At 48.1% G+C, this 27,231-nt stretch overlaps 1 protein-coding gene across 3 annotated transcripts in view; it reads right to left on the reverse strand.

Moving 5' to 3' along the window:
* The window catches only part of CFAP46 (cilia and flagella associated protein 46), a 798,890-nt gene that overhangs the window by 664,632 nt on the left and 107,027 nt on the right, over window positions 1-27,231 (reverse strand). For all 3 annotated transcript variants that reach the window (XM_063962013.1, XM_063962014.1, XM_063962012.1), the window contains exons 4-6: window positions 22,589-22,720; window positions 8,367-8,431; window positions 8,102-8,266 (exon numbers count right to left, since the gene is read on the reverse strand). In XM_063962013.1, coding sequence (XP_063818083.1) covers window positions 8,102-8,266; window positions 8,367-8,431; window positions 22,589-22,720 — 362 coding nt within the window. The remainder of the gene's footprint in view (window positions 1-8,101; window positions 8,267-8,366; window positions 8,432-22,588; window positions 22,721-27,231) is intronic.

A 27,231-nucleotide genomic window follows, 5' to 3' on the forward strand; every position in this document is an offset into this window, starting at 1 on the left:
CAAGCATTGTCTAGCATGGTAAGAAAAGATTTCAGCTTCTAACTCCAAGGCCCATGCTTCAATAGCCTCTGCAGCCCATGTTGCTGCAATAGTGGGCCTTTGTGCAGCACCCGTGAGGGTGTAAATCGCTTTCAGACAACCCTCCACACGTTTATCCGTAGGCTCTTTTAGAGACGTGACGGTAGTGACAGGTAGAGCTGAGGAAACCACCATCCAGGCCACATGTGAGTCTACTGGAGGAGGCGTTTCCCAATTTTTAGACAGCTCTGGCGCGAGGGGATAGCGAGCCAGCATCTTCTTTTGAGGCACAAACTTCTTACCCGTTTTTTCCCAGGGTTCCTGACGTATATCCACTAGGTGGTCAGAGTGAGGTAAAACTTGTTTAACCACCTTCTGACGCTTGAACCTATCTGGTTTCTTAGGAGGGACGGATGGCTCGGGATCATCCGTAATCTGTAAAATCAACTTAATAGCCTCCAAAAGATCAGGAACATCCACATGTGAACTACCCTCCCCATCAGAAGTATCTGTGTCAGAATCTGTGGGGTCAGTGTAAGTGCCATCTTCATCAGACGAGGTGTCAGTGACAGCAGTGGATTGTGAGGAGATAAGAGCTCGCTTAAAGGACCCCTTGGGTTTGGGCGAGCGAGGGTGAGACTTTTTAGTAGTCAGGGACTGGTTCAACTTCTTGAGCAGATAAATTGACCGCCCATGGCGGGTTAGCTGCAGGGACCACATACGGTTGCATCGGCATAGGGGGTCCCATAGGGGGTGTTAATTTATTAACTAGCATATGCAGAAGCGTGGAAAAAGCAGCCCATGGTGGGTCATTATGGACCTCCGTTGCTACAGTCCCACTGGGGGGCAAGGAGCCCCCAGAACCAGAGCCCACAGCTGCTATATTCTCCTCATATGGATCTGTGGCTTCAGCAACACCTGCAGTGTGTTCCGCCCCAGAACCGTTACCTTCAGAAGCAGACATGATATAACTTGCAGTATCAGGTAACACAGTACAATTGGCAGCAGCACAATACCTCTTACCCAAACCCCTGCGCAGTGTAGTCAGCACAAGCAGAGATATAGGAGAGATATGGTGACTAAAATCACAGAGAAAAATACGTATTAAAGTATATCTTGTGAAAATCCTATATAAATATAAAAACCTGACGCACCAAGCCCCCTCAGGTTATAGAATATAGGGATAGCAAGTTGAGTGAGAGAAACGAAATGGAAACCACTCAGCAAGCTAATGCACACACATATAGTCACAGTTGTACAATGCAGAGGTTATTACTAACAATAATACTGCACTGGACCAGCTTATATAGCTATGTAGTCAATAGATATAACACTGCACAGTAAGAACTGGATGTATATCACAGGGTAATTGTACTAGAAAACCCTGACTAAATGCACTCTTTCTTAACTAACACTGTCTAATAGGCAGGTAGAATACTTAAGTGTCATGTAAAGTCACAGCGCTGACAACCAGGCGGCTTTACACAGGAAGATTTGCCCAAGCAGTCCCAGGAACAGTGTAGCTGAGAGAAAGATATGCAGCTCCAGGATAAGGGAGTGAGGGAGAGACAGATATGCAGCTCCAGGGCGGGAACATTTGCGGGAAATGGCGCCCTGGGGCTGGGGGAGGGGCTCCAGGTCTAAGCCGTATCCCCCTGCTGGCAAAACCACCGGGTACTGTGGGCTACTATTAAAATAGTTTTAAGGGAAAACCTGACCTGCACCCATGCCCTGGTGATCTAGTGGGATCGCCTGTACTGCCACAGTGTCCACCGCCAGCGCGCGCGGGCTGCCTCCCACTCACCGCGCAAGCGGGACCCACTCACCACCTCCCGAAGCGCGGCCACGCGATCCCGGAGAGCCCCCGTCGTGTGTGCCTGACCATGGAAGAAAACCGGAGCCTCCTGCTGTAGTTACCCGGCAACCAGGGCTCGGGAGTGTACAGCGCCGCTGGGGAGAGATGGAGCTGCAGCAGTGAATGTCAAAAGACATATACACACTGCTGCAGCCCTTGAAGTCTTCACTTTTCTTCTTAAAAAGTTCTTCTCAGGGCTGCCAAGAGCAGCCCCTCTGTTATGTGCCTGCTATCTGCAGCACCAACTACAAAACTGAGCTCCCGTGCAGGGAGGCGGGGTTATAGAGGAGGCGGCGCTATGCATTCTGGGAACAGTCAAAGCTTTTCAGCCTGTTGGTGCCTCGGATCAAGATCCTACTCTACACCCCTATGTCTATCCTTGTGGAGCCCAGTGTACCCCGCAGCAGAAACAGCATTTTAATTACCTACCGGTAAATCCTTTTCTCGTAGTCCGTAGAGGAAGCTAGGGTCCACATTATTACCATGGGGGTATAGACGGGTCCACTAGGAGCCACTGGGACTTTAAGAGTTTGAGAGTGTGGGCTGGCTCCTCACTCTATGCCCCTCCTACCAGACTCGTTCTAGAAACTGTGCCCAAGGAGACGGACAACTTTGAGAGAAGGATTTTACACAGATAGTGGCGAGATTCACACCAGCTCACACACAAGGCAAACCAAGCTAACCAGCTTGAAACATCAGCAATGGCTGAACAAGATTACTTACCAAGTAACAAAATAGTACATAACCAAGAACTAAGCCGTACTGAACTAAGTAACCACTGCAGGATAACAAAGCGCTGGGCGGGCGACCAACATCCTCTACGGACTACGAGAAAAGCATTTACCAGTAGGTAATTAAAATCCTATTTTCTCTTACGTCCTAGAGGATGCTGGGGTCCACATTAGTACCATGGGGATGTACCAAAGCTCCCACAACGGGAGGGAGAGTGCGGAGGCTCCTGCAGAACTGATTGACTAAACTTCAGCTTCTCAGAGGCCAAAGTATCAAACCTGTAAAACTTTGCAAACGTGTTCGACCCCGACCAAGTAGCTGCACGGCAAAGCTGCAAAGCCTAGACACCCCAGGCAGCCGCCCAGGAAGAACCCACCTAATGAGTAGAGTGGGCCTAAACAGACGTAGGACACGGCAATCCTGCCGTAGAATAAGCATGCTGGATAGTGAACCTGATCCAGCGAGAGATCGTCTGCTTAGAAGCAGGACACCTAAGTTTCTTGGGATCATACAGGACACACAGAGAGTCCTATTATCTGTGATGAGTAGACCTCTTCACATAGATTTTCAGAGCCCTTACAACATCCAAGGACTTTGATGAAATCGAGGAGTCAGCAGCAACTGGCACCACAATAGGTTGGTTGATATGAAATGCCGACACAACCTTCAGAAGGAACTGCTGACATGTCCAGAGCTCAGCTCTATCTTCATGGAAGATCAAGTAGGGGCTTTTACAAGACAAAGCCCCCAACTCCGAGACACGCCTAGCAGAAGCTAAGGCCAGACCACCTTCCACGTAAGAAACTTGACCTCAACCTCCGGCAGAGGTTCGAACCAATCCGATTGGAGGAACTGTAACACCATGTTAAGATCCCAGGGCGCCGTAGGCGGCACAAAGGGAGGCTGGATGTGCAAAACCCCTTTCAGAAAAGTCTGAACCTCAGAGAGGAAAGCCAACTGTTTCTGGAAGAAAATGGATAGGGCCAGAATCTGGACCTGTACGGATCCCAACCTCAGGCCCATATCCACACCTGCTTGCAGGAAGAGGAGAAACCGCCCCAGTTGAAACTCCACCGTAGGAAACTTCTTGGACTCACCCCAAGATACATATTTTTTCCAAATACGATGGTAATGTTTAGACATTACTCCTTTCCTAGCCTGTATCAGGGTAAGAATAATCTTGTTCGGAAAGCCCTTCCGAGCTAATATCTAGTGTACAACCTCCATGCCGTCAAACGTAGCCGTGGTAAGTCTTGATAAGCAAACGGCCCCTGCTGCAGCAGGTCCTCCCGAAGAGGAAGAGGCCTCGGCTCTTCTAGCAGTAGATCCAGAAGATCCGCATACCAAGTTCTTCTTGGCCAGTCCGGAGCAATGAAGATCGCCTGAACACTTGTTTTAGAACTCTTGGAATGAGTGGAAGTGGAGGAAACACGTACACCGACTGGAGCACCCACGGAGTCACTAGGGCGTCCACCGCCACTGCTTGCGGGTCCCTCGACATGGAACAATACCGCCGAAGCTTCTTGTTGAGACGAGAGGCCATCATGTTGATTTGAGGTACACCCCAAAGATCTGTTACCTCCGTGAACACCTCCGGATGGAGTCCCCACTCTCCTGGATGGAGATCGTGTCTGCTGAGGAAGTCCGCTTCCCAGTTGTCTACTCCAGAAATGAAGATTGCTGACAGCGCCAACGCGTGTTTATCTGCACAGAGGATGATTCTTGTTACCTCTGACATTGCAGCTCTGCTCTTCGTTCCACCCTGTCGGTTGATGTAAGCCACTGTCTTTACATTGTCCGACTGCACTTGAATAGCTCTATCTCGCAGAAGATGGGCCGCTTTGAGAAGACCATTGCAGACGGCTCTTAGTTCCAGAATGTTTATTGGTAAGCTGGATTCCAGGCTTGACCACCTTCCTTGGAAGGTTTTCCCTGAGTGACTGCGCCCCAGCCCCGGAGACTTGCATCCGTGGTTAGAAGGATCCAGTCCTGAATCCCGAACCTGCCGCCCTCCAGAAGGTGAGGAGTGAAATCCTGGCTTTTGGCGACAGACGTATTCTCTTGTGCATATGTAGATGAGATCCTGACCACTTGTCCAGGAGATCCAGTTGGAAGGGCTGAGCATGAAACCTTCCGTACTGTAGAGCCTTGTAAGAGGCCACCATCTTCCCCAGAAGGCGAATGCACTGGATGAACCGAAACCCGGGCTGGCTTCAGGACCTCCCGGACCATTGTTTGTATCACCAACGCTTTTTCCCCCAGAAGACACAACCTCTGCACTTCTGTGTCAAGGATCATTCCCAGAAAAGACAACCTCCTGGTCGGCTCCAAATGTGATTTTGGAAAAATCAAGATCCCCTGAGCATATAAGTCGTGAGAACAATGGACTGTAACAACCTCTCCCTGGACGTTGCTTTTATCAGCAGATCGTCCAGATATGGGATTATGTTCACCCCCTGTATGCGGAGGAGAAACATCATCTCTGCCATCACCCTGGTGAACACCCTCGGTGCTATGGAGAGGCCGAATGATAGTGCCCCAAATCGGAATGTGGAGGTACGCATCCTTGATATCCAGGGATATCAGAAACTCTCCCTCCTCCAGACATGAAATCACTGTTCTGAGAGACTCCATTTTGAATATTAAAATTGGTCTGACCGAACCATCCGGTTTCGGTACCATGAAAAGGTTTGAATAATAACCCTTGTTTTGCATATGAGGTGGAACTGGGACAATGACCTGTGATTTTCCCCAATTTTAGGATGGCTTCCTGTAGGATAGCCCTATTTGTTAACAAAGCTGGCAAGCCTGATTTGAAGAATCGGTGAGGCGGGAGTTCTTGAAACTCCAGTCTGTACCCCTGGGACACAATATCTTGTACCCAGGGATCCAGGCCAGATGACACCCAGACGTGGCTGAAACGTCTGAGTCTCGCACCCACCAGCCCGTCCTCCAGGCTTTGAGGTCCACCATCATGCTGAGGATTTTGAGCAACCAGAAGCATGTCTTTGGTCCCGGGAGCCTGCGGGTGCCGGCTTTTTGTATTTTGCCCGACCACCTCTAAAGAAAGTGGTAGAAGGCTTGGGCTTTTTTTTTTTTTTTTTTTATCTTATCGGTCCGAAAGGACTGCTGCACAGCTGAAGCAACGGTTTCTTCGTAGAAGGAGTAACAGAGGGAAGGAAAGGTGACTTACCCGCGGTTGCCGTGGATATCCACGCATTCAACGCTTCCCTAAATAGAGCCTGACCTGTGTGGGGTAGGTTCTCCGCACTTCTGCTGGATTCTGCATCTGCAGACCATTGGCGTAGCCAGAGTCCCCTGCGAGCTGATACCAACATGGAGTATATCCGTGCAGTCAGCGTACCCAGATCTTTCATGGATTGCACCATTAACCCCGCAGAATCCTTTATGTGACGTAAAAACAATTCAATGTCACTTTTATCCATTGCATCCAAATCCCCTAGTAATGTGCCTGACCACTTAACTATGGCTTTAGAAATCCATGCACAGGCAATAGTGGGCCTTAAGGCCACTCCTGAAGCAGTGTATATGGATATGAGAGTAGTGTCAAATCTTACGATCAGCCGGTTCTTTCAACGCGGTAGAACCAGGGACAGATAAAACCACCCTTTTAGATAGTCTAGAGACAGACGCGTTAACAATTGGTGGGCTTTCCCATTTTTTTCTATCTTCCTCAGGGAATGGAAAAGCAACCAGAACCCTTTTTGGGATCTGGAATTTTTTCTCTGGGTTTTCCCAGGATCTTTCAAATATAGCGTTTAATTCTTTAGACGCGGGAAAGGTTAGCGGGGCTTTCTTATTATCAGTGAAGTAAGCCTCCTCAACCTGTTCAGGTGTAGTGTCATAAATGTTTAACACATCTCTAATGGCCTCAATCATGGCTGCGCCCGAAGGTGCCCCGCCGCCATGTTCTTGATCGTGGCGGCTGCTAGTGATGTCACACAGCCGCCGTGATCACGCCCCTGTTCGCGCCGCACTGCCCCCGTTCATCCGGCTCCACCTCCACAACGCTCCGTCTCCTCCCTGGAAACAGAGCGTTGCCCCCCCATCCCCGCCCCGCGACCGCCTCTGCCTGATTGACAGGAAGAGGCAATCGCATTTTATGCGCCCCACCGCTGAAAATGCGGGCGTATCTTTTTTTCAATAATTCCCGTTGGATCGCACACTGCGATCTAACCTGAATTAGGCCCTACAGTCACAATACCAAATTGGGAGGGTTTTATACCTTTATACATCATAAATCATGAATTAATTATTTGTGCGCTCACATGTCCTAATTGCAGTCAACTAACAAAGAAATATAAACAAGTTTAATCTATGAAACTGTCCCTTTGTTTAAAAGCCTTATAAATCAACCAGATCCTGAGCATTTATTAAACTTTGGAAAACTGACTGATAACAATTTGGGTATAAGGGCATCTCCAAACACACAGCAGCCAGGAAAACAGCACACCAGTCCAGTTTTTTGTGTGCAATCTAGCCATGGCTAGTTTTACTGTGCAGTACATAAAACAAAACATAAGCATAAATCCTTGCCCATATGGGCACTAACTAAACATAATAGATTCCCTTTCTCAGGGTGGTAGGACCTAATGCCCCTACCACAAATACAGGCATATGCACAGTACTTACAGTCTGCAAATTACAGTGTCTCATCAAAGGCCTGCTGCCTGTTTCCCCAGATAGTTAGACCCTTGCCAAGCCCTAACACAGCTCTTATCAACCTCTTAGACCAGTGGTTTCCAAACTTTTTTGAATCACAGCGCCCTAGAATATCAGAATTTTTTCCACGGCACCCCTAGGCCAAAAAATTCTTATTGAGAAATTTAGAAAGAAATATTACATTAAGTAGATCGCGTTTATATGTCATCCTTAGGATCAGTTGTGTGGTGAGGGACAAGATTTGCTTCTGTTTGGCCACATATTTTATGACTGCCAGCCACCAGCACTGGTTTTGCCTATTATATTGACCATGAATAATTTGAATTGGTCCTGGACCACCAACCCAGGGCACCCCTGCAAGTGTCCCGAGGCACCTCAGGGAGCCACGGCACACAGTTTGGGAACCTCTGTCTTAGACCCATTTCTGGCTTTTCCTGGAAGACCAAACTCTAATCAAGTTGTTTAGCAAAAAAGACATTTCCTGGGGGTTTAAAATACATAGGCCTGAAACCTGGGACAAACATATCTCCCGTTTATCACTTTTCCAGTGCTTCTATCACATGGGGGAATTTCTGTGGCACAAATAGAGAAGAAATAACTATTGAAACTGTTAAATAATGTTCATAAAATATTATTTGCAAGATGTCCATGGAAATAAAGAATATATTTATTTCAAGTTAGAGCAGGCCTAAAATAATATTTATATTTAAAAATAAAAGAAATACAGTAGGCAAAGTAACAAAGTTTATTACCGGTGAAACGGATGCACTAGGATAATATGATTACAAATCAAAACTATGTAGAACAACTTACAACATCAGGTCTGCTCTCCAGGTCTTGTCAATATCATCAGTTTCTCCCAAAGCCTTAACCACACTAACAAGGCTGGGGATAACAAGGTGGCGGCTTCCAGGCTTCAGAAATGGACGGACCATTTGCCAATATAAGACAGATGCATTATATACTAAGAAATGATACCTGGAGAAAGAAAAATAATAGACTCTTTTAGATAGCACGAAGCAAAAGTGGAAGCAAGAGGAGTTACAGTATCTAATAGTAAATATTATATTATTCAAACCTCTCATTTTGTTTTGCAAAATCAATTGATTTAAGATAATATGTCACAGACTTCTCCAATTCATCCTGGAATTAAAAGAAACAATGATAAACACAACCAGTTTAAATAATATGGAGTGGATAATTAAGGATATTTATAAATAAAGACCTGAGTGTATACTGTACAGTAACAAGTAGTACTGAAATTGTTATAGCAGATCTATCTAAAGGTCCATACACACTGAGAGATTTTGTCTATAGGTGCATACACACGTTGAGATTCGGGCTAACCCCGATTCTCACTATGCGACAGGGGCTAGGCCGGCATCGCAAGCACATAATGAGTGTGCTTGCGATACTGACTATGTGCGATTTTGGCTAAGTGTCAGTTTTGACTATCTTTTCTATGAGATAGTCAAAATTGACTTGCCTGCCCAGTCTATCTATGCTTGCAATGCCGACCGCGCGGGAACGCGCATCGGCATCGAATCGGGATCGCAAGGTGACTTTCACCTTGCAATCTGCACTATTTTTTCTTACGATTTTGATTATATAGTCAAAATCGTAAGAAAATATCTCCCCGTACACACCATATGAGAGATTTTGACTGAGCGTTTTCCCTTGAACTGGCAGTAGGAGATTTTGACTAACTACTATGGCAGCGATTTTGGCTATGGGCAATTTTGGCTAACTCATTTAAGCAGGGGAATGCTTTCTCTTTTCCAGCGACCTAGCCAAAACTGACTTGCCTGCACAGTCTATTTTTAGCAGCGATAGCGACCTGGCGGGGACGCGCATCACTATCGCTGGCTGTGTACACACTGAGAGATATGCACTAACTTTTTGAGCCACTTTGACTATATAGTCAAAATTGCTCAGCTATATCGCTCCGTCATATGTTACCATCAAGTGTATGGACCTTTACACTTGGTGGTAACATATGACCAGCGGACAATATAGGATTATATGAGGCAAATAAGAGGCAGGCTACAGCAGTCATGCAGTAGGAGAGGTGTAAAATAAACATCAGACTAGCTTAGGATAGATTCACACATACACATTCAGAAAGAAGAGAGAGACAAAGATAGAAAAATTAAATTGGAGAAAGAGAGAGAGAGAAAGAGAAAGAAATAGATAGATAGATAGATAGATAGATAGATAGATAGATAGATAGATAGATAGATAGATAGATAGATAGATAGATAGAGAAAGACAGTGAGTGAGTGAGTGAGTGAGTGAGTGAGTGAGTGAGTGAGTGAGGTGAGTGACAAAGAGAGAAAGAGAGAAAGAGAGAAAGAGAGAAAGAAAGAGAGAAAGAGAGAGAAAGAGAGAAAGAGAGAAAGAGAGAAAGAGAGAAAGAGAGAAAGAGAGAAAGAAAGAAAGAAAGAAAGAAAGAAAGAAAGAAAGAAAGAGAAAGAAAGAAAGAAAGAAGATGAAGGTAAAAAGAGAGGGGGATAGCAAGGAAAAAAAGAGAGGTTCCAAAAATGGATTTGGATGAGTAGAGATACAGGGGGTAATTCTGAGTTGATCCCAGCAGCAAGTTTTTTAGCAATTGGGCAAAACCATGTGCACTGCAGGGGGGGCAGATATAACATTTGCAGAAAGAGTTAGATTTGGGTGGGTTATATTGTTTCTGTGCAGGGTAAATACTGGTAGCTTTATTTTTACACTGCAATTTAGATTTCAATTTGAACACACCCCACCCAAATCTATCTCTCTCTGCAAATGTTATATCTGTCCCCCCCTGCAGTGCACATGGTTTTGCCCAATGCTAAAAAAATTCCTGCTGCGATCAACTTGGAATTACCCCCATAGAACAAAGGGCCTAATTCAGACCTGTTCGCTCATTAGGTTTTTTTTGCAGTCCTGCGTTCGCATAGACGCCGCCCATAGGGGAGTGTATTTTCGCTTTGCAAGTGTGCGAACACATGTGTAGCAAAGATGTACAAACAGATTTTGTACAGTCTCTGAGTAGCCCAGGACTTACTCAGCCACAGCAAACACATCAGCCCGTCGGGGACCGGAATTGACGTCAGGAACCCTCCCTGCAAACGCTTGTACACGCCTGCGTTTTTTCAAACACTCCCAGAAAACGGTCAGTTGACACCCACAAACGCCTTCTTCCTGTCAATATGCTTGGAAACGTCCGTGCAAACGGATCCTTCGCACAAAACCATCGCTTTGTATCCATGCGACGTTCCTGCGCATTGCGGTGCATACGCAGTTTATACCTGATCGCCCGCTGTACAAAAACGCAGCCTAGCGAACAGGTTTGAATTAGGCCCCAAGAGAATAATACTAGAGGAGAAAAAAAGAAAAATGAGAAGAAGAGAGAGATAGAAGGAAGGGAAAATGGGGGTAATTCCAAGTTGGTCGCAGCAGGATTTTTGATAGCAATTGGGCAAAACCATGTGCACTGCAGGGGAGGCAGATATAACATGTGCAGAAAGAGTTAGATTTGGGAGGGTTATTTTATTTCTGTGCAGGGTAAATACTGGCTGCTTTATTTTTACACTGCAAATTAAATTGCAGATTGAACACACCCCACCCAAATCTAACTCTCTCTGCACATGTTATATCTGCCTCCCCTGCAGTGCACATGGTTTTGCTCAATTGCTATCAAAAATCCTGCTGCGATCAACTTGGAATTACCCCCAACGAGAGAAAGAAAAAATAAGAATTTACTCACCGGTAATTCTATTTCTCGTAGTCCGTAGTGGATGCTGGGAACTCCGTAAGGACCATGGAGAATAGCGGGCTCCGAAGGAGGCTGGGCACTCTAGAAAGATTTATGACTACCTGGTGTGCACTGGCTCCTCCCACTATGACCCTCCTCCAAGCCTCAGTTAGGACACTGTGCCCGGACGAGCTGACATAATAAGGAAGGATTTTGAATCCCGGGTAAGACTCATACCGGCCACACCAATCACACCGTACAACTCGTGATACTATATCCAGTTTGACAGTATGAAAACAACTGAGCCTCTCAACAGATGGCTCAACAATAACCCTTTAGTTAGCAATAACTATGTACAAGTATTGCAGACAATCCGCACTTGGGATGGGCGCCCAGCATCCACTACGGACTACGAGAAATAGAATTACCGGTGAGTAAATTCTTATTTTCTCTGACGTCCTAGTGGATGCTGGGAACTCCGTAAGGACCATGGGGATTATACCAAAGCTCCCAAATGGGCGGGAGAGTGCGGATGACTCTGCAGCACCGAATGAGAGAACTCAAGGTCCTCCTCAGCCAGGGTATCAAATTTGTAGAATTTTGCAAACGTGTTTGCCCCTGACCAAGTAGCTGCTCGGCAAAGTTGTAAAGCCGAGACCCCTCGGGCAGCCGCCCAAGATGAGCCCACCTTCCTTGTGGAATGGGCATTTACAGATTTTGGCTGTGGCAGGCCTGCCACAGAATGTGCAAGCTGAATTGTACTACAAATCCAGCGAGCAATAGTCTGCTTAGAAGCAGGAGCACCCAGCTTGTTGGGTGCATACAGGATAAACAGCGAGTCAGATTTTCTGACTCCAGCCGTCCAGGAAACATATATTTTCAGGGCCCTGACAACGTCCAGTAACTTGGAGTCCTCCAAATCCCTAGTAGCCGCAGGCACCACAATAGGCTGGTTCAGGTGAAACGCTGACACCACCTTAGGGAGAAACTGGGGACGAGTCCTCAATTCTGCCCTATCCATATGGAAATTCAGATAAGGGCTTTTACATGATAAAGCCGCCAATTCTGACACTCGCCTGGCTGAAGCCAAGGCCAACAACATGACCACTTTCCACGTGAGATATTTTAGATCCACGGTTGTTAGTGGCTCAAACCAATGTGATTTTAAGAAACTCAACACCACGTTGAGATCCCAAGGTGCCACAGGAGGCACAAACGGGGGCTGAATATGCAGCACTCCTTTCACAAATGTCTGAACTTCAGGTACTGAAGCTAGTTCTTTTTGAAAGAAAATCGACAGAGCCGAGATCTGTACTTTAATGGAGCCTAGTTTTAGGCCCATATTCACTCCTGCTTGCAGGAAATGCAGAAATCGACCCAGCTGAAATTCCTCTGTTGGGGCCTTTTTTGCCTCGCACCATGCAACATATTTCCGCCATATGCGGTGATAATGCTTTGCCGTAACATCTTTCCTGGCTTTAATAAGCGTAGGAATGACTTCTTCCGGAATACACTTTTCCTTCAGGATCCGGCGTTCAACCGCCATGCCGTCAAACGCAGCCGCGGTAAGTCTTGGAACAGACAGGGCCCCTGCTGTAGCAGGTCCTGTCTGAGCGGTAGAGGCCACGGGTCCTCTGAGAGCATCTCTTGAAGTTCCGGGTACCACGCTCGTCTTGGCCAATCCGGAACCACGAGAATTGTGGTTACTCCTCGCTTTCTTATTATTCTCAATACCTTTGGTATGAGAGGCAGAGGAGGAAACACATAAACCGACTGGTACACCAACGGTGTCACTAGAGCGTCCACAGCTATCGCCTGAGGGTCCCTTGACCTGGCGCAATATCTTTTCAACTTTTTGTTGAGGCGGGACGCCATCATGTCCACCTGTGGTTTTTCCCAACGGTTTGCCAGCATCTGGAAAACTTCTGGATGAAGTCCCCACTCTCCCGGGTGGAGGTCGTGTCTGCTGAGGAAGTCTGCTTCCCAGTTGTCCACTCCCGGAATGAACACTGCTGACAGTGCTAGAACATGATTCTCCGCCCATCGGAGAATTCTTGTGGCTTCTGCCATCGCCATCCTGCTTCTTGTGCCTCCCTGTCGATTTACATGGGCGACTGCCGTGATGTTGTCTGACTGGATCAGCACCGGCTGGTGTAGGAGCAGGGATTTTGCCTGACTTAGGGCATTGTAAATGGCCCTTAGTTCCAGAATATTTATGTGAAGGGAAGTCTCCTGACTCGACCATAGTCCTTGGAAATTTCTTCCCTGTGTGACTGCCCCCCAGCCTCGAAGGCTGGCATCCGTGGTCACCAGGACCCAGTCCTGTATGCCGAACCTGCGGCCCTCTAGAAGATGGGCACTCTGCAGCCACCACAGTAGAGACACCCTGGTTCTTGGAGACAGGGTTATTAAGCGATGCATCTGAAGATGCGATCCGGACCATTGGTCCAACAGGTCCCACTGAAAGATTCTGGCATGGAACCTGCCGAAGGGAATTGCTTCGTAAGAAGCTACCATCTTTCCCAGGACCCGCGTGCAGTGATGCACCGATACCTGTTTTGGTTTCAGGAGGTCTCTGACTAGAGATGACAGCTCCCTGGCTTTCTCCTCCGGGAGAAACACTTTTTTCTGGACTGTATCCAGAATCATACCCAGGAACAGTAGCCGTGTCGTCGGAACCAGCTGTGACTTTGGGATATTCAGAATCCAGCCGTGCTGGTGCAGCACTTCCTGAGATAGTGCTACTCCCACCAACAACTGTTCCTTGGACCTCGTCTTTATTAGGAGATCGTCCAAGTACGGGATAATTAAAACTCCCTTTTTTCGAAGGAGTATCATCATTTCCGCCATAACCTTGGTAAATACCCTCGGTGCCGTGGACAGTCCAAACGGCAGCGTCTGGAATTGGTAATGGCAATCCTGTACCACAAATCTGAGGTACTCCTGGTGAGGATGGTAAATGGGGACATGCAAGTAAGCATCCTTGATGTCCAGGGATACCATGTAATCGCCCTCGTCCAGGCTTGCAATAACCGCCCTGAGCGATTCCATCTTGAACTTGAATTTTTTTATGTATTTGTTCAAGGATTTCAAATTTAAAATGGGTCTCACCGAACCGTCCGGTTTCGGCACCACAAATAGTGTGGAATAGTAACCCCGGCCTTGTTGAAGTAGGGGTACCTTGATTATCACCTGCTGGGAATACAGCTTGTGAATTGCCGCTAGCACCGCCTCCCTGTCTGAGGGAGCAATCGGCAAGGCAGATTTTAGGAACTGGTGGGGTGGAGACGCCTCGAATTCCAGTTTGTACCCCTGAGATACTATTTGAAGGATCCAGGGATCCACCTGTGAGCGAGCCCACTGATCGCTGAAATTCTTGAGGCGTCCCCCCACCGTACCTGGCTCCGCCTGTGGAGCCCCACCGTCATGCGGCGGACTTGGAAGAGGAAGCGGGGGAGGACTTTTGCTCCTGGGAACCTGCTGTTTGTTGCAGCCTTTTTCCCCTACCTCTGCCTCTGGACAGAAAAGACCCGCCTTTTCCACGCTTGTTTTTCTGGGTCCGAAAGGACTGAACCTGATAAAACGGCGCCTTCTTAGGCTGTGAGGGGACATGGGGTAAAAATGCTGACTTCCCAGACGTTGCTGTGGAAACTAGGTCCGAGAGACCATCCCCAAATAATTCCTCACCCTTATATGGCAAAACTTCCATGTGCCTTTTAGAATCTGCATCTCCTGTCCACTGGCGAGTCCACAAGCCTCTCCTAGCAGAAATGGACAATGCACTTACTTTAGATGCCAGCCGGCAGATTTCCCTCTGTGCATCTCTCATATATAAGACTGAGTCTTTGATATGGTCTATGGTTAGCAGGATCGTGTCTCTGTCTAATGTGTCAATATTTTCTGACAGTTTATCTGACCACGCAGCGGCAGCACTGCACATCCATGCTGACGCAATAGCTGGCCTAAGTATAATGCCTGAGTGTGTATATACAGACTTCAGGATAGCCTCCTGCTTTCTATCAGCAGGTTCCTTGAGGGCGGCCGTATCCGGAGACGGTAGTGCCACCTTTTTAGACAAACGTGTGAGCGCTTTATCCACCTTAGGAGGTGTTTCCCAACGTGACCTATCCTCTGGCGGGAAAGGGAACGCCATTAGTACCTTCTTAGGAATCACCAATTTTTTATCAGGGAAAGCCCACGCTTCTTCACACACTTCATTTAATTCATCTGATGGGGGAAAAACTACGGGTAGTTTTTTCTCCCCAAACATAATACCCTTCTTTGTGGTACCTGTATTTATATCAGAAATGTGTAACACCTCTTTCATTGCCTCAATCATGCAGTGAATGGCCTTAGTGGGCATCAGGTTAGACTCATCGTCGTCGACACTGGTGTCAGTATCAGTGTCGACATCTGGGTCTGCGGTCTGAGGTAGCGGGCGTTTTAGAGCCCCTGATGACCTGTGAGACGCCTGGACAGGCACGAGCTGAGAAGTCGGCTGTCCCACATTTGGCATGTTGTCAAATTTCTTATGTAAGGAATCTATACGTGCACTCATTTCTTTTAAGCTCAACCACTCAGGTGTCTGCCCCGCAGGGGGTGACATCCCTTCTAAAGGCATCTGCTCCGTCTCCACATCATTATCCTCATCAAACATGTCGACACAGCCGTACCGACACACCGCACACACACAGGGAATGCTCCAACAGAGGACAGGACCCACAAAAGCCCTTTGGGGGGACAGAGTGAGAGTATGCCAGCACACACCAGAGCGCTATATAATGCAGGGACTAACTGAGTTATGTCCCCTATAGCTGCTTTTTCTATATAAAAGTATACTGCGCCTAAATTTAGTGCCCCCCCCTCTCTTTTTTACCCTTTTCTGTAGTGTAGACTGCAGGGGAGAGCCAGGGAGCTTCCTTCCAGCGGATCTGTGAAGGAGAAATGGCGCCAGTGTGCTGAGGGAGATAGCTCCGCCCCTTTTCCGCTGACTTTTCTCCCGCTTTTTCCTATATTCTGGCAGGGGTATTTTCCACATATATAGCCTCTGGGGCTATATATTGTGGTATTTTTGCCAGCCAAGGTGTTATTATTGCTTCTCAGGGCGCCCCCCCCCCCCCAGCGCCCTGCACCCTCAGTGACCGGAGTGTGGAGTGTGTGTGAGGAGCAATGGCGCACAGCTGCAGTGCTGTGCGCTACTTTGGTGAAGACTGATGTCTTCTGCCGCCGATTTTCCGGACCTCTTCTTGCTTCTGGCTCTGTAAGGGGGACGGCGGCACGGCTCCGGGACCGAACACCAAGGCTGGGCCTGCGGTCGATCCCTCTGGAGCTAATGGTGTCCAGTAGCCTAAGAAGCCCAAGCTGGCTGCAAGCAGGCAGGTTCGCTTCTTCTCCCCTTAGTCCCTCGCTGCAGTGAGCCTGTTGCCAGCAGGTCTCACTGAAAATAAAAAACCTAATTTCTATACTTTCTTTCTAAAGGCTCAGGAGAGCCCCTAGTGTGCATCCAACCGGCCGGGCACAAAATCTAACTGAGGCTTGGAGGAGGGTCACAGTGGGAGGAGCCAGTGCACACCAGGTAGTCATAAATCTTTCTAGAGTGCCCAGCCTCCTTCGGAGCCCGCTATTCTCCATGGTCCTTACGGAGTTCCCAGCATTCACTAGGACGTCAGAGAAAATAAGAATTTACTTACCGATAATTCTATTTCTCGGAGTCCGTAGTGGATGCTGGGGTTCCTGAAAGGACCATGGGGAATAGCGGCTCCGCAGGAGACAGGGCACAAAAAGTAAAGCTTTAGGATCAGGTGGTGTGCACTGGCTCCTCCCCCTATGACCCTCCTCCAAGCCTCAGTTAGGTACTGTGCCCGGACGAGCGTACACAATAAGGAAGGATTTATGAATCCCGGGTAAGACTCATACCAGCCACACCAATCACACTGTACAACCTGTGATCTGAACCCAGTTAACAGTATGATAACAGCGGAGCCTCTGAAAGGATGGCTCACAACAATAATAACCCGATTTTTGTAACTATGTACAAGTAATGCAGATAATCCGCACTTGGGATGGGCGCCCAGCATCCACTACGGACTCCGAGAAATAGAATTATCGGTAAGTAAATTCTTATTTTCTCTATCGTCCTAGTGGATGCTGGGGTTCCTGAAAGGACCATGGGGATTATACCAAAGCTCCCAAACGGGCGGGAGAGTGCGGATGACTCTGCAGCACCGAATGAGAGAACTCCAGGTCCTCCTTAGCCAGGGTATCAAATTTGTAGGATTTTACAAACGTGTTTGCCCCTGACTAAATAGCCGCTCGGCAAAGTTGTAAAGCCGAGACCCCTCGGGCAGCCGCCCAAGATGAGCCCACCTTCCTTGTGGAATGGGCATTTACATATTTTGGCTGTGGCAGGCCTGCCACATAATGTGCAAGCTGAATTGTATTACACATCCAACTAGCAAAAGTCTGCTTAAAAGCAAGAGCACCCAGTTTGTTGGGTGCATACAGGATAACAGCAAGTCAGTTTTCCTGACTCCAGCCATCCTGGAACCTATATTTTCAGGGCCCTGACCACATCTAGCAACTTGGAGTCCTCCAAGTCCCTAGTAGGCGCAAGACACCACAATAAGCTGGTTCAGGTGAAACACTGACACCACCTTAGGGAGAGAACTGGGGACGAGTCCGCAGCTCTGCCCTGTCCGAATGGACAAACAGATATGGGCTTTTTTGAGAAAAAAACCACCAATTTGACACTCGCCTGGTCCAGGCCAGGTCCAAGAGCATGTTCACTTTTCATGTGAGATGCTTCAAATCCACAGATTTGACTGGTTTTAAACCAATGTGTTTTGAGGAATCCCAGAACTACGTTGAGATCCCACAGTGCCACTGGAGGCACAAAAGGGGGTTGTATATGCAATACTCCCTTGACAAACTTCTGGACTTCAGGAACTGAAGCCAATTCTTTCTGGAAGAAAAATCGACAGGGCCGAAATTTGAACCTTAATGGACCCCAATTTGAGGCCCATAGACACTCCTGTTTGCAAGAAATGCAGGAATCGACCGAGTTGAAATTTCTTCGTGGGGCCTTCCTGGCCTCACACCACGCAACATATTTTCGCCACATGTGGTGATAATGTTGTGCGGTCACCTCCTTTCTGGCTTTGACCAGGGTAGGAATGACCTCTTCCTGAATGCCTTTTCCCTTAGGATCCGGCGTTCCACCGCCATGCCGTCAAACGCAGCTGCGGTAAGTCTTGGAACAGAGATGGTACTTGCTGAAACAAGTCCCTTCTTAGCGGCAGAGGCCATAAGTCCTCTGTGAGCATCTCTTGAAGTTCCGGGTACCAAGTCCTTCTTGGCCAATCCGGAGCCATGAGTATAGTTCTTACTCCTCTACGTCTTATAATTCTCAGTACCTTAGGTATGAAAAGCAGAGGATGGAACACATACACCGACTGGTACACCCACGGTGTTACCAGAACGTCCACAGCTATTGCCTGAGGGTCTCTTAACCTGGCGCAATACCTGTCCCGTTTTTTGTTCAGACGGGACGCCATCATGTCCACCTTTGGTAATTCCCAACGGTTTACAATTATGTGGAAAACTTCCCCATGAAGTTCCCACTCTGCCGGGTGGAGGTCGTGCCTACTGAGGAAGTCTGCTTCCCAGTTTCCATTCCCGGAATGAAACACTGCTGACAGTGCTATCACATGATTTTCCGCCCAGCGAAAAGTCCTTGCATTTTTTGCCACTGCCCTCCTGCTTCTTGTGCCGCCCTGTCTATTTACGTGGGCGACTGCCGTGATGTTTTATCCCACTGGATCAATACCGGCTGACCTTGAAGCAGAGGTCTTGCTAAGCTTAGAGCATTATAAATTTACCCTTAGCTATATTTATGTGGAGAAAAATCTCCAGACTTGATCACACTCCCTGGAAATTTTTTCCTTGTGTGACTGCTCCCCAGCCTCTCGGGCTGGCCTCCGTGGTCACCAACATCCAAAACTGAATGCCGAATCTGCGGCCCTCTAGAAGATGAGCACTCTGTAACCACCACAGGAGAGACACCCTTGTCCTTGGATATAGGGTTATCCGCTGATGCATCTGAAGATGCGATCCGGACCATTTGTCCAGCAGATCCCACTGAAAAGTTCTTGCATGAAATCTGCCGACTGGAATTGCTTCGAAGGAAGTCACCATTTTTTTACCATGGCCCTTGTGCAATGATGCACTGATTTTAGGAGGTTCCTGACTAGCTCGGATAACTCCCTGGCTTTCTCTTCCGGGAGAAACACCTTTTTCTGGACTGTGTCCAGAATCATCCCTAAGCACAGGAGACTTGTTGTCGGGATCAGCTGCGATTTTGGAATATTTAGAATCCACCCCTGCTGTTGTAACAGTATCCGAGATAGTGCTACTCCGACCTCCAACTGTTATCTGGACTTTGCCCTTATCAGGAGATCGTCCAAGTAAGGGATAATTAAGACGCCTTTTCTTCGAAGAAGAACCATCATTTCGGCCATTACCTTGGTAAAGACCCGGGGTGCCGTAGACAATCCAAACGGCAGCGTCTGAAACTGATAGTGACAGTTCTGTACCACGAACCTGAGGTACTCTTAGTGATAAGGGCAAATTTGGGACATGGAGGTAAGCATCCCTGATGTCTCGGGACACCAGATAGTCCCCTTCTTCCCGGTTCGTTATCACTGCTCTGAGTGACTCCATCTTGATTTGAACCTTTGTAAGTGTTCAAATTTTTTTAAATTTAGAATAGGTCTCACCTAGCCTTCTGGCTTCAGTACCACAATATAGTGTGGAATAATACCCCTTTTCTTGTTGTAGGAGGGGTAATTTAATTATCACCTGCTGGGAATACAGCTCGTGAATTTTTTCCCATACTGCCTCCTTGTCGGAGGGAGACCTTGGTAAAGCAGACTTCAGGAGCCTGCGCAGGGGAAACGTCTCGACATTCCAAACTGTACCCCTGGGATACTACTTGTAGGATCCAGGGGTCCTGTACGGTCTCAGCGTCATGCTGAGAGCTTGTCAGAAGCGGTGGAACGCTTCTGTTCCTGGGAATGGGCTGCCTGCTGCAGTCTTCTTCCCTTTCCTCTATCCCTGGGCAGATATGACTCTTATAGGGACGAAAGGACTGAAGCTGAAAAGACGGTGTCTTTTTCTGCAGAGATGTGACTTAGGGTAAAAACGGTGGATTTTCCAGCAGTTGCCGTGGCCACCAGGTCCGATGGACCGACCCCAAATAACTCCTCTTCCTTTATACGGCAATACACCTTTGTGCCGTTTGGAATCTGCATCACCTGACCACTGTCGTGTCCATAAACATCTTCTGGCAGATATGGACATCGCACTTACTCTTGATGCCAGAGTGCAAATATCCCTCTGTGCATCTCGCATATATAGAAATACATCCTTTAAATGCTCTATAGTCAATAAAATACTGTCCCTGTCAAGGGTATCAATATTTTTAGTCAGGGAATCCGACCAAGCCACCCCAGCTCTGCACATCCAGGCTGAGGCGATCGCTGGTCGCAGTATAACACCAGTATGTGTGTATATACTTTTTATGATATTTTTCCAGCCTCCTGTCAGCTGGCTCCTTGAGGACGGCCCTATCTATAGACGGTACCGCCACTTGTTCTGATAAGCGTGTGAGCGCCTTATCCACCCTAAGGGGTGTTTCCCAACGCGCCCTAACTTCTGGCGGGAAAGGGTATACCGCCCATATTTTCTATCGGGGGGAACCCACGCATCATCACACACTTCATTTAATTTATCTGATTCAGGAAAAACTACGGTAGTTTTTTCACATCCCACATAATACCCTCTTTTGTGGTACTTGTAGTATCAGAAATATGTAACACCTCCTTCATTGCCCTTAACGTGTGGCCCTAATAAGGAATACGTTTGTTTATTCACCGTCGACACTGGATTCAGTGTCCCTGTCTGTGTCTGTGTCGACCGACTAAAGTAAACGGGCGTTTTAAAACCCCTGACGGTGTTTTTGAGACGTCTGGACCGGTACTAATTGTTTGTCGGCCGTCTCATGTCGTCAACCGACCTTGGCGCGTGTTGACATTATCACGTAATTCCCTAAATAAGCCATCCATTCCGGTGTCGACTCCCTAGAGAGTGACATCACCATTACAGGCAATTGCTCCGCCTCCTCACCAACATCGTCCTCATACATGTCGACACACACGTACCGACACACAGCACACACACAGGGAATGCTCTGATAGAGGACAGGACCCACTAGCCCTTTGGAGAGACAGAGGGAGAGTTTGCCAGCACACACCAAAAACGCTATAATTATATAGGGACAACCTTATATAAGTGTTTTCCCTTATAGCATCTTTTTTATATATTTCTAACGCCAAATTAGTGCCCCCCCTCTCTGTTTTAACCCTGTTTCTGTAGTGCAGTGCAGGGGAGAGCCTGGGAGCCTTCCCTCCAGCCTTTCTGTGAGGGAAAATGGCGCTGTGTGCTGAGGAGATAGGCCCCGCCCCTTTTTCGGCGGCCTCGTCTCCCGCTCTTAACGGATTCTGGCAGGGGTTAAATATCTCCATATAGCCCCCGGAGGCTATATGTGAGGTATTTTTAGCCAAAAAAAGGTTTTCATTTGCCTCCCAGGGCGCCCCCCTCCCAGCGCCCTGCACCCTCAGTGACTGCCGTGTGAAGTGTGCTGAGAGGAAAATGGCGCACAGCTGCAGTGCTGTGCGCTACCTTAAGAAGACTGAGGAGTCTTCTGCCGCCGATTCTGGACCTCTTCTCGTTTCAGCATCTGCAAGGGGGCCGGCGGCGAGGCTCCGGTGACCATCCAGGCTGTACCTGTGATCGTCCCTCTGGAGCTAATGTCCAGTAGCCAAGAAGCCAATCCATCCTGCACGCAGGTGAGTTCACTTCTTCTCCCCTAAGTCCCTCGTTGCAGTGATCCTGTTGCCAGCAGGACTCACTGTAAAATAAAAAACCTAAGCTAAACTTTTCTAAGCAGCTCTTTAGGAGAGCCACCTAGATTGCACCCTTCTCGGCCGGGCACAAAAATCTAACTGAGGCTTGGAGGAGGGTCATAGGGGGAGGAGCCAGTGCACACCACCTGATCCTAAAGCTTTACTTTTTGTGCCCTGTCTCCTGCGGAGCCGCTATTCCCCATGGTCCTTTCAGGAACCCCAGCATCCACTAGGACGATAGAGAAATAGAAGGATAAGAGGAAGAAGAAAAAGAGAAGGATAAGAGGAAGAAGAAAGAAGAAGAAAAAAAAAAAGAAGACGACGACAATAAGAGGCAGAGAGGAAGAAAGAGAGAGAGAACACAGTGTCTCCTCCATATGATATATCTACAGCATGGACACGGAGTAGTAGCAATACACTTACTAAAACACACAGACACATTATCCCTTCAGCTTTATTGACATTTGATAATTAAAACCCATGCAGCAGCTCTGAGATATAAAACATTTGGCACGCTGTACTGGATAATTATAAACACTGTTTTTTCTGAATTCCATTAACCTATTAAATGTTCTCAGACAGAAAAAAAAGAAAAAAAGGCAGTACCACGTTATCAGCAGAATGGGGAATGTGTAATTGGGCTTTGCACAGGTATGCCCGTCCAAAAAACTGGTTTGAAGGAGGCTGGCTCTTGAAATACATCTGAAGGCAGTCTTTGCTCACTGTAGAATTTCCAAGCTAAACACAGTTAAATCACAGGGAAAAAAAAAATTATGTCACAGTTACAACACCAAGACCAATTATTTTGCAGAAAATAAATATTGTGCATAAAAACAATCTGTGCCCAAATGGAAGTCATTACAAGCGCTGACTTCCAGACAAGCACGTGGGTGTAATCCGTACATTGAAAAGTGCGAAATCAATACACTGCAGGAAACTATGACAAATTGTAAAGGTCGCTTTCCTATACTATTACTTCTGCTAGTCATTGTGCTGAGTTTAAGTAAAAGGTCCAAAAAATTAACATTTTAAAGATTGACTTATTCCAGAGAATTATCAGTTTAATAGTACATAAGAGCAATGTTACCCGTGTAATGAGCCAACCATACACCTACAAATGCCCCTTATCCTACTCCTGTAATAATTGTGGTCGGACACACCGTCCTACATGTTTGATGGCGGCTGCGGCACTGAAGAGGTTAATCCCGTGCTGCGGCGCCATCATTTAAAAGGAACAAAAGGTGCTAGGAGCCCTATTCAAATAACGGCGCAGGGCACCGAGTGTTTAAAAATATGTTTTAATAGGTTATATCACTGTTATGGACTGCATAGTTATAGAACTGCACGTTTTATAATGTATTTATATCTAAGATGTGTTTAAATGTATTTGAAAGGTAAAAAGAGGATTTTAATTACCTGCCGGTAAATCCTTTTCTCGTAGTCTGTAGAGGATGCTGGGGTCCATATTAGTATCATGGGGTATAGACGGGTCCACCAGGAGCCATTGGCACTTTAAGAGTTTAAGAGTGTGGGCTGGCTCCTCCCTCTATGTCCCTCCTACCAGACTCAGTCTAGAAACTGTGCCCGAGGAGACGACATACTTCGAGAGAAGGAATTACACAGATAGTGGCGAGATTCATACCAGCTCACACAAACATGCGAATCCGGACAACATGCCGGAACAACTCAGTAACAGCTGAAACATAAATAACGCAGAACTTACCTAGGAACCAGGTAACACTGAACCATAAACCCAAGGCAGGAAAACGAAGCGCTGGGCGGGCGCCCAGCATCCTCTACGGACTACGAGAAAATGATTTACCGGCAGGTAATTAAAATCCTATTTTCTCTTACGTCCTAGAGGATGCTGGGGTCTATATTAGTTCATGGGAATGTACCAAAGCTCCCAGCACGGGAGGGAGAGCGCGGAGGCTCCTGCAATACTGCCTGACCAAACTTGAGGTCATCAGAGGCCAGAGTGTCGTACTTGTAAAACTTGGCAAACGTTTTCGAACCAGACCAAGTAGCAGCTCGGCACAGCTGTAAGGCAGATACACCCCGGGCAGCCGCCCAGGAAGAACCCACTTTACGAGTAGAGTGAGCCTTAACCGATTTCGGACACGGCAATCCTGCCGTAGAATACGCATGCTGGATAGTTAACCTGATCCAGCGCGAAATCGACTGCTTAGAAGCAGGACACCCAATTTTCTTGGGATCGTAGAGGACAAATTTCCTATGACGAGCAGTCCTCTTCACATAGATCTTCAAAACCCGTACAACATCCAAGGCCTTTGAAGCAATTGAGGAGTCAGTAGCCACTAGCACCACAATAGGTTGGTTGATATGAAAAGCCGATACAACCTTAGGTAGGAACTCTGGACGAGTCCTAAGTTCCGCCCTGTCTTCATGGAAGATCAGATAAGGACTTTTGCAAGATAAAGCCCCCAATTCCGACACACGTCGAGCAGAAGCCAAGGCCAACAAAGTGACCGCCTTCCACGTGAGAAACATGATGTCAGCCTCCAGTAGAGGCTCAAACCATGCTGATTGTAGGAACTGCAACACCACATCTAGATCCCAGGGTGGGCGCCACAGAGGGAGGCCACAAAGGGGCGCCACAAAGGGAGGCTGGATGTGCAGAACCCCTTTCAAAAAGGTCTGAACCTCAGGGAGGACAGCCAATTGTTTTTGAAAGAAGATGGACAAAGCAGAGTTTTGGACCTTGATGGATCCCAATCTCAGGCCCATATCCACTCCTGCCTGCAGGAAAAGGAGAAAACGTCCAAGTTGAAACTCCACCTCAGGAAACTTCCTGGCTTCACACCAAGAAACATATTTCTTCCAAATACGGTGGTAATGTTTAGACGTCACCCCCTTCCTAGCCTGAACCAGGGTAGGAATGACCTCACTCGGAATACCTTTCCGAGCTAAGATCTGGCGTTCAACCACCATGCCGTCAAACGTAGCCATGGTAAGTCTTGATAGGCGAACGGCCTCTGCAGCAGCAGATCCTCCCGAAGAGGTAAGGGCCTTGGATCTTCCAGCAGAAGATCCAGTAGATCCGCATACCAAGCTCTCCTTGGCCAGTCCGGAGCAATGAGGATTGCTAGAACCTTTGTTCGTCTTACCAGCTGAAGGGCCTTTGAATCAGAGGAAGTGGAGGGAACACATACACTGACGGGAACATCCACGGTGTTACCAGTGCATCCACCGCCACTGCCTGCGGGTGCCTTGACCTGGAACAGTACCTTCCCAGCTTATTGTTGAGGCGGGAGGCCATCATGTCTATGTGAGGAACCCCCCACCAACCGGTTACCTCCTTGAACACCTCCGGATGGAGGACCCACTCCCCTGGATGGAGATCGTGTCTGCTGAGGAAGTCTGCTTCCCAGTTGTCTACTCCCGGAATTAAGATTGCCGACATCGCTACAGCGTGCCTTTCTGCCTAGAGGAGGATTCTTGACACCTCTGACATGGCAGCCCTGCTCTTCGTTCCGCCTTGTCGGTTTATGTAGGCCACTGTGGTCACGTTGTCCAATTGCACCTGAACAGCCCGATCCTGTAGAAGGTGTGCTGCTTGCAGAAGGGCGTTGTACACGGCCCTTAGCTCCAGGATGTTTATTGGGAGAAGAGATTCCTGATTCAACCACCTTCCTTGGAAGGTTTCCCCTAGAGCGACTGCTCCCCAACCTCTTAGACTTGCATCTGTGGTTAAAAGGATCCAGTCCTGAATTCCGAACCTTCGGCCTTCCAGAAGGTGAGGAAGTTGTAGCCACCAGAGGAGTGAAATCCTGGCTTTCGGAGACAGGCGTATCCTCTTGTGCATGTGTAGGTGAGAGCCCGACCACTGGTCCAATAGGTCCACCTGAAAAAGACGAGCATGAAACCTGCCGTACTGTAGAGCCTCGTAGGTGGCAACCATCTTCCCCAGAAGGCGTATGTATTGATGAACCGATACCCGGGTAGGCCTTAGGACATCCCGGACCATTGCTTGAATCACCAACGCTTTCTCCACCGGGAGAAATACCCTCTGAACTTCTGTGTCGAGGATCATTCCCAGGAAGACAGCCGCCTTGTCGGTTCCAGATGAGACTTTGGAAGGTTTAGGATCCAACCGTGCCTCCTGAGCAGTTGTGTCGTGAGCGCGATGGACCACAACAACCTCTCCCTGGATGACGTCTTGATCAGGAAATCGTCCAGATATGGAATTATGTTCACCCCCTGTTTGCGGAGGAGAACCATCATGTCCGCCATCACCTTGGTGAAGATCCTTGGTGCTGTGGAGAGGCCAAACGGCAGCGCCTGGAACTGATAGTAATCGTCCATCAGAGCAAACCGGAGATATGCTTGATGCGGCGCCCAAATGGGAATGTGGAGGTAAGCATCCTTGATGTCCAGAGACACCAGGAACTCCCCCTCCGTCAGTCCTGAGATGACAGCTCTCAGAGATTCCATCTTGAATTTAAACTCCCTGAGATAAGGGTTCAAAGACTTTAAGTTTAGAATAGGCCGTACCGAACCATCCAGTTTTGGTACCACAAAAAGGTTCGAATAGTAACCCTTGTTCCACTGCTGAAGTGGGACCGGAACAATGACCTCTGACACCACCAATTTTCTGATGGCCTCCAGAAAAATTGTCCTGTCTGCCAGCAGGGCTGGCAATCCTGACTTGAAGAAGCGGTGAGGCAGGGGATCTTGAAACTCCAGTCTGTACCCTCTGGACACTATATTCAGTACCCAGGGGTCCAGACCCGATGACACCCAGACGTGGCTGAACTGCCGGGGTCTTGCCCCCACCTGACCGCCCTCCAGGCCTAGCTGTCCACCGTCATGCGGAGGACTTAGGGGTATCAGGAGCGGGCTTCTGGGTCTGGGAACCTACGGGAGCAGGCTTCTTTCCTTTGGCACGACCACCTCTGAAAAAGGTATTCGAAGGCTTATTCCTTCTAGGCCTCGCGGGCCAAAAGGACTGTAACATGGTAGATGAAAAAGGCTTTTTCGTAGCCGGTGCAGCTGAGGGGAGAAAAGGAGACTTACCCGTGGTAGCGGTGGCAATCCACGCATCCAGCGCCTCCCCAAAAAGAGCCTGACCCTTGTACGATAGGCCTTCCACACACTTCCTGGATTCCGTGTCCGCAGACCAGTTGCGCAGCCAGAGACCCCTGCGAGCCGAGACGGACATGGAGGAGATCCCCGCAGCCATGGAACCCAGGTCTTTCATGGAATCCACCAGGAACCCTGCAGAATTC

The sequence above is a fragment of the Pseudophryne corroboree genome, chromosome 3 (genome assembly GCF_028390025.1).
Source record: "Pseudophryne corroboree isolate aPseCor3 chromosome 3, aPseCor3.hap2, whole genome shotgun sequence".
Classification (NCBI taxonomy): Eukaryota; Metazoa; Chordata; class Amphibia; order Anura; family Myobatrachidae; genus Pseudophryne; species Pseudophryne corroboree.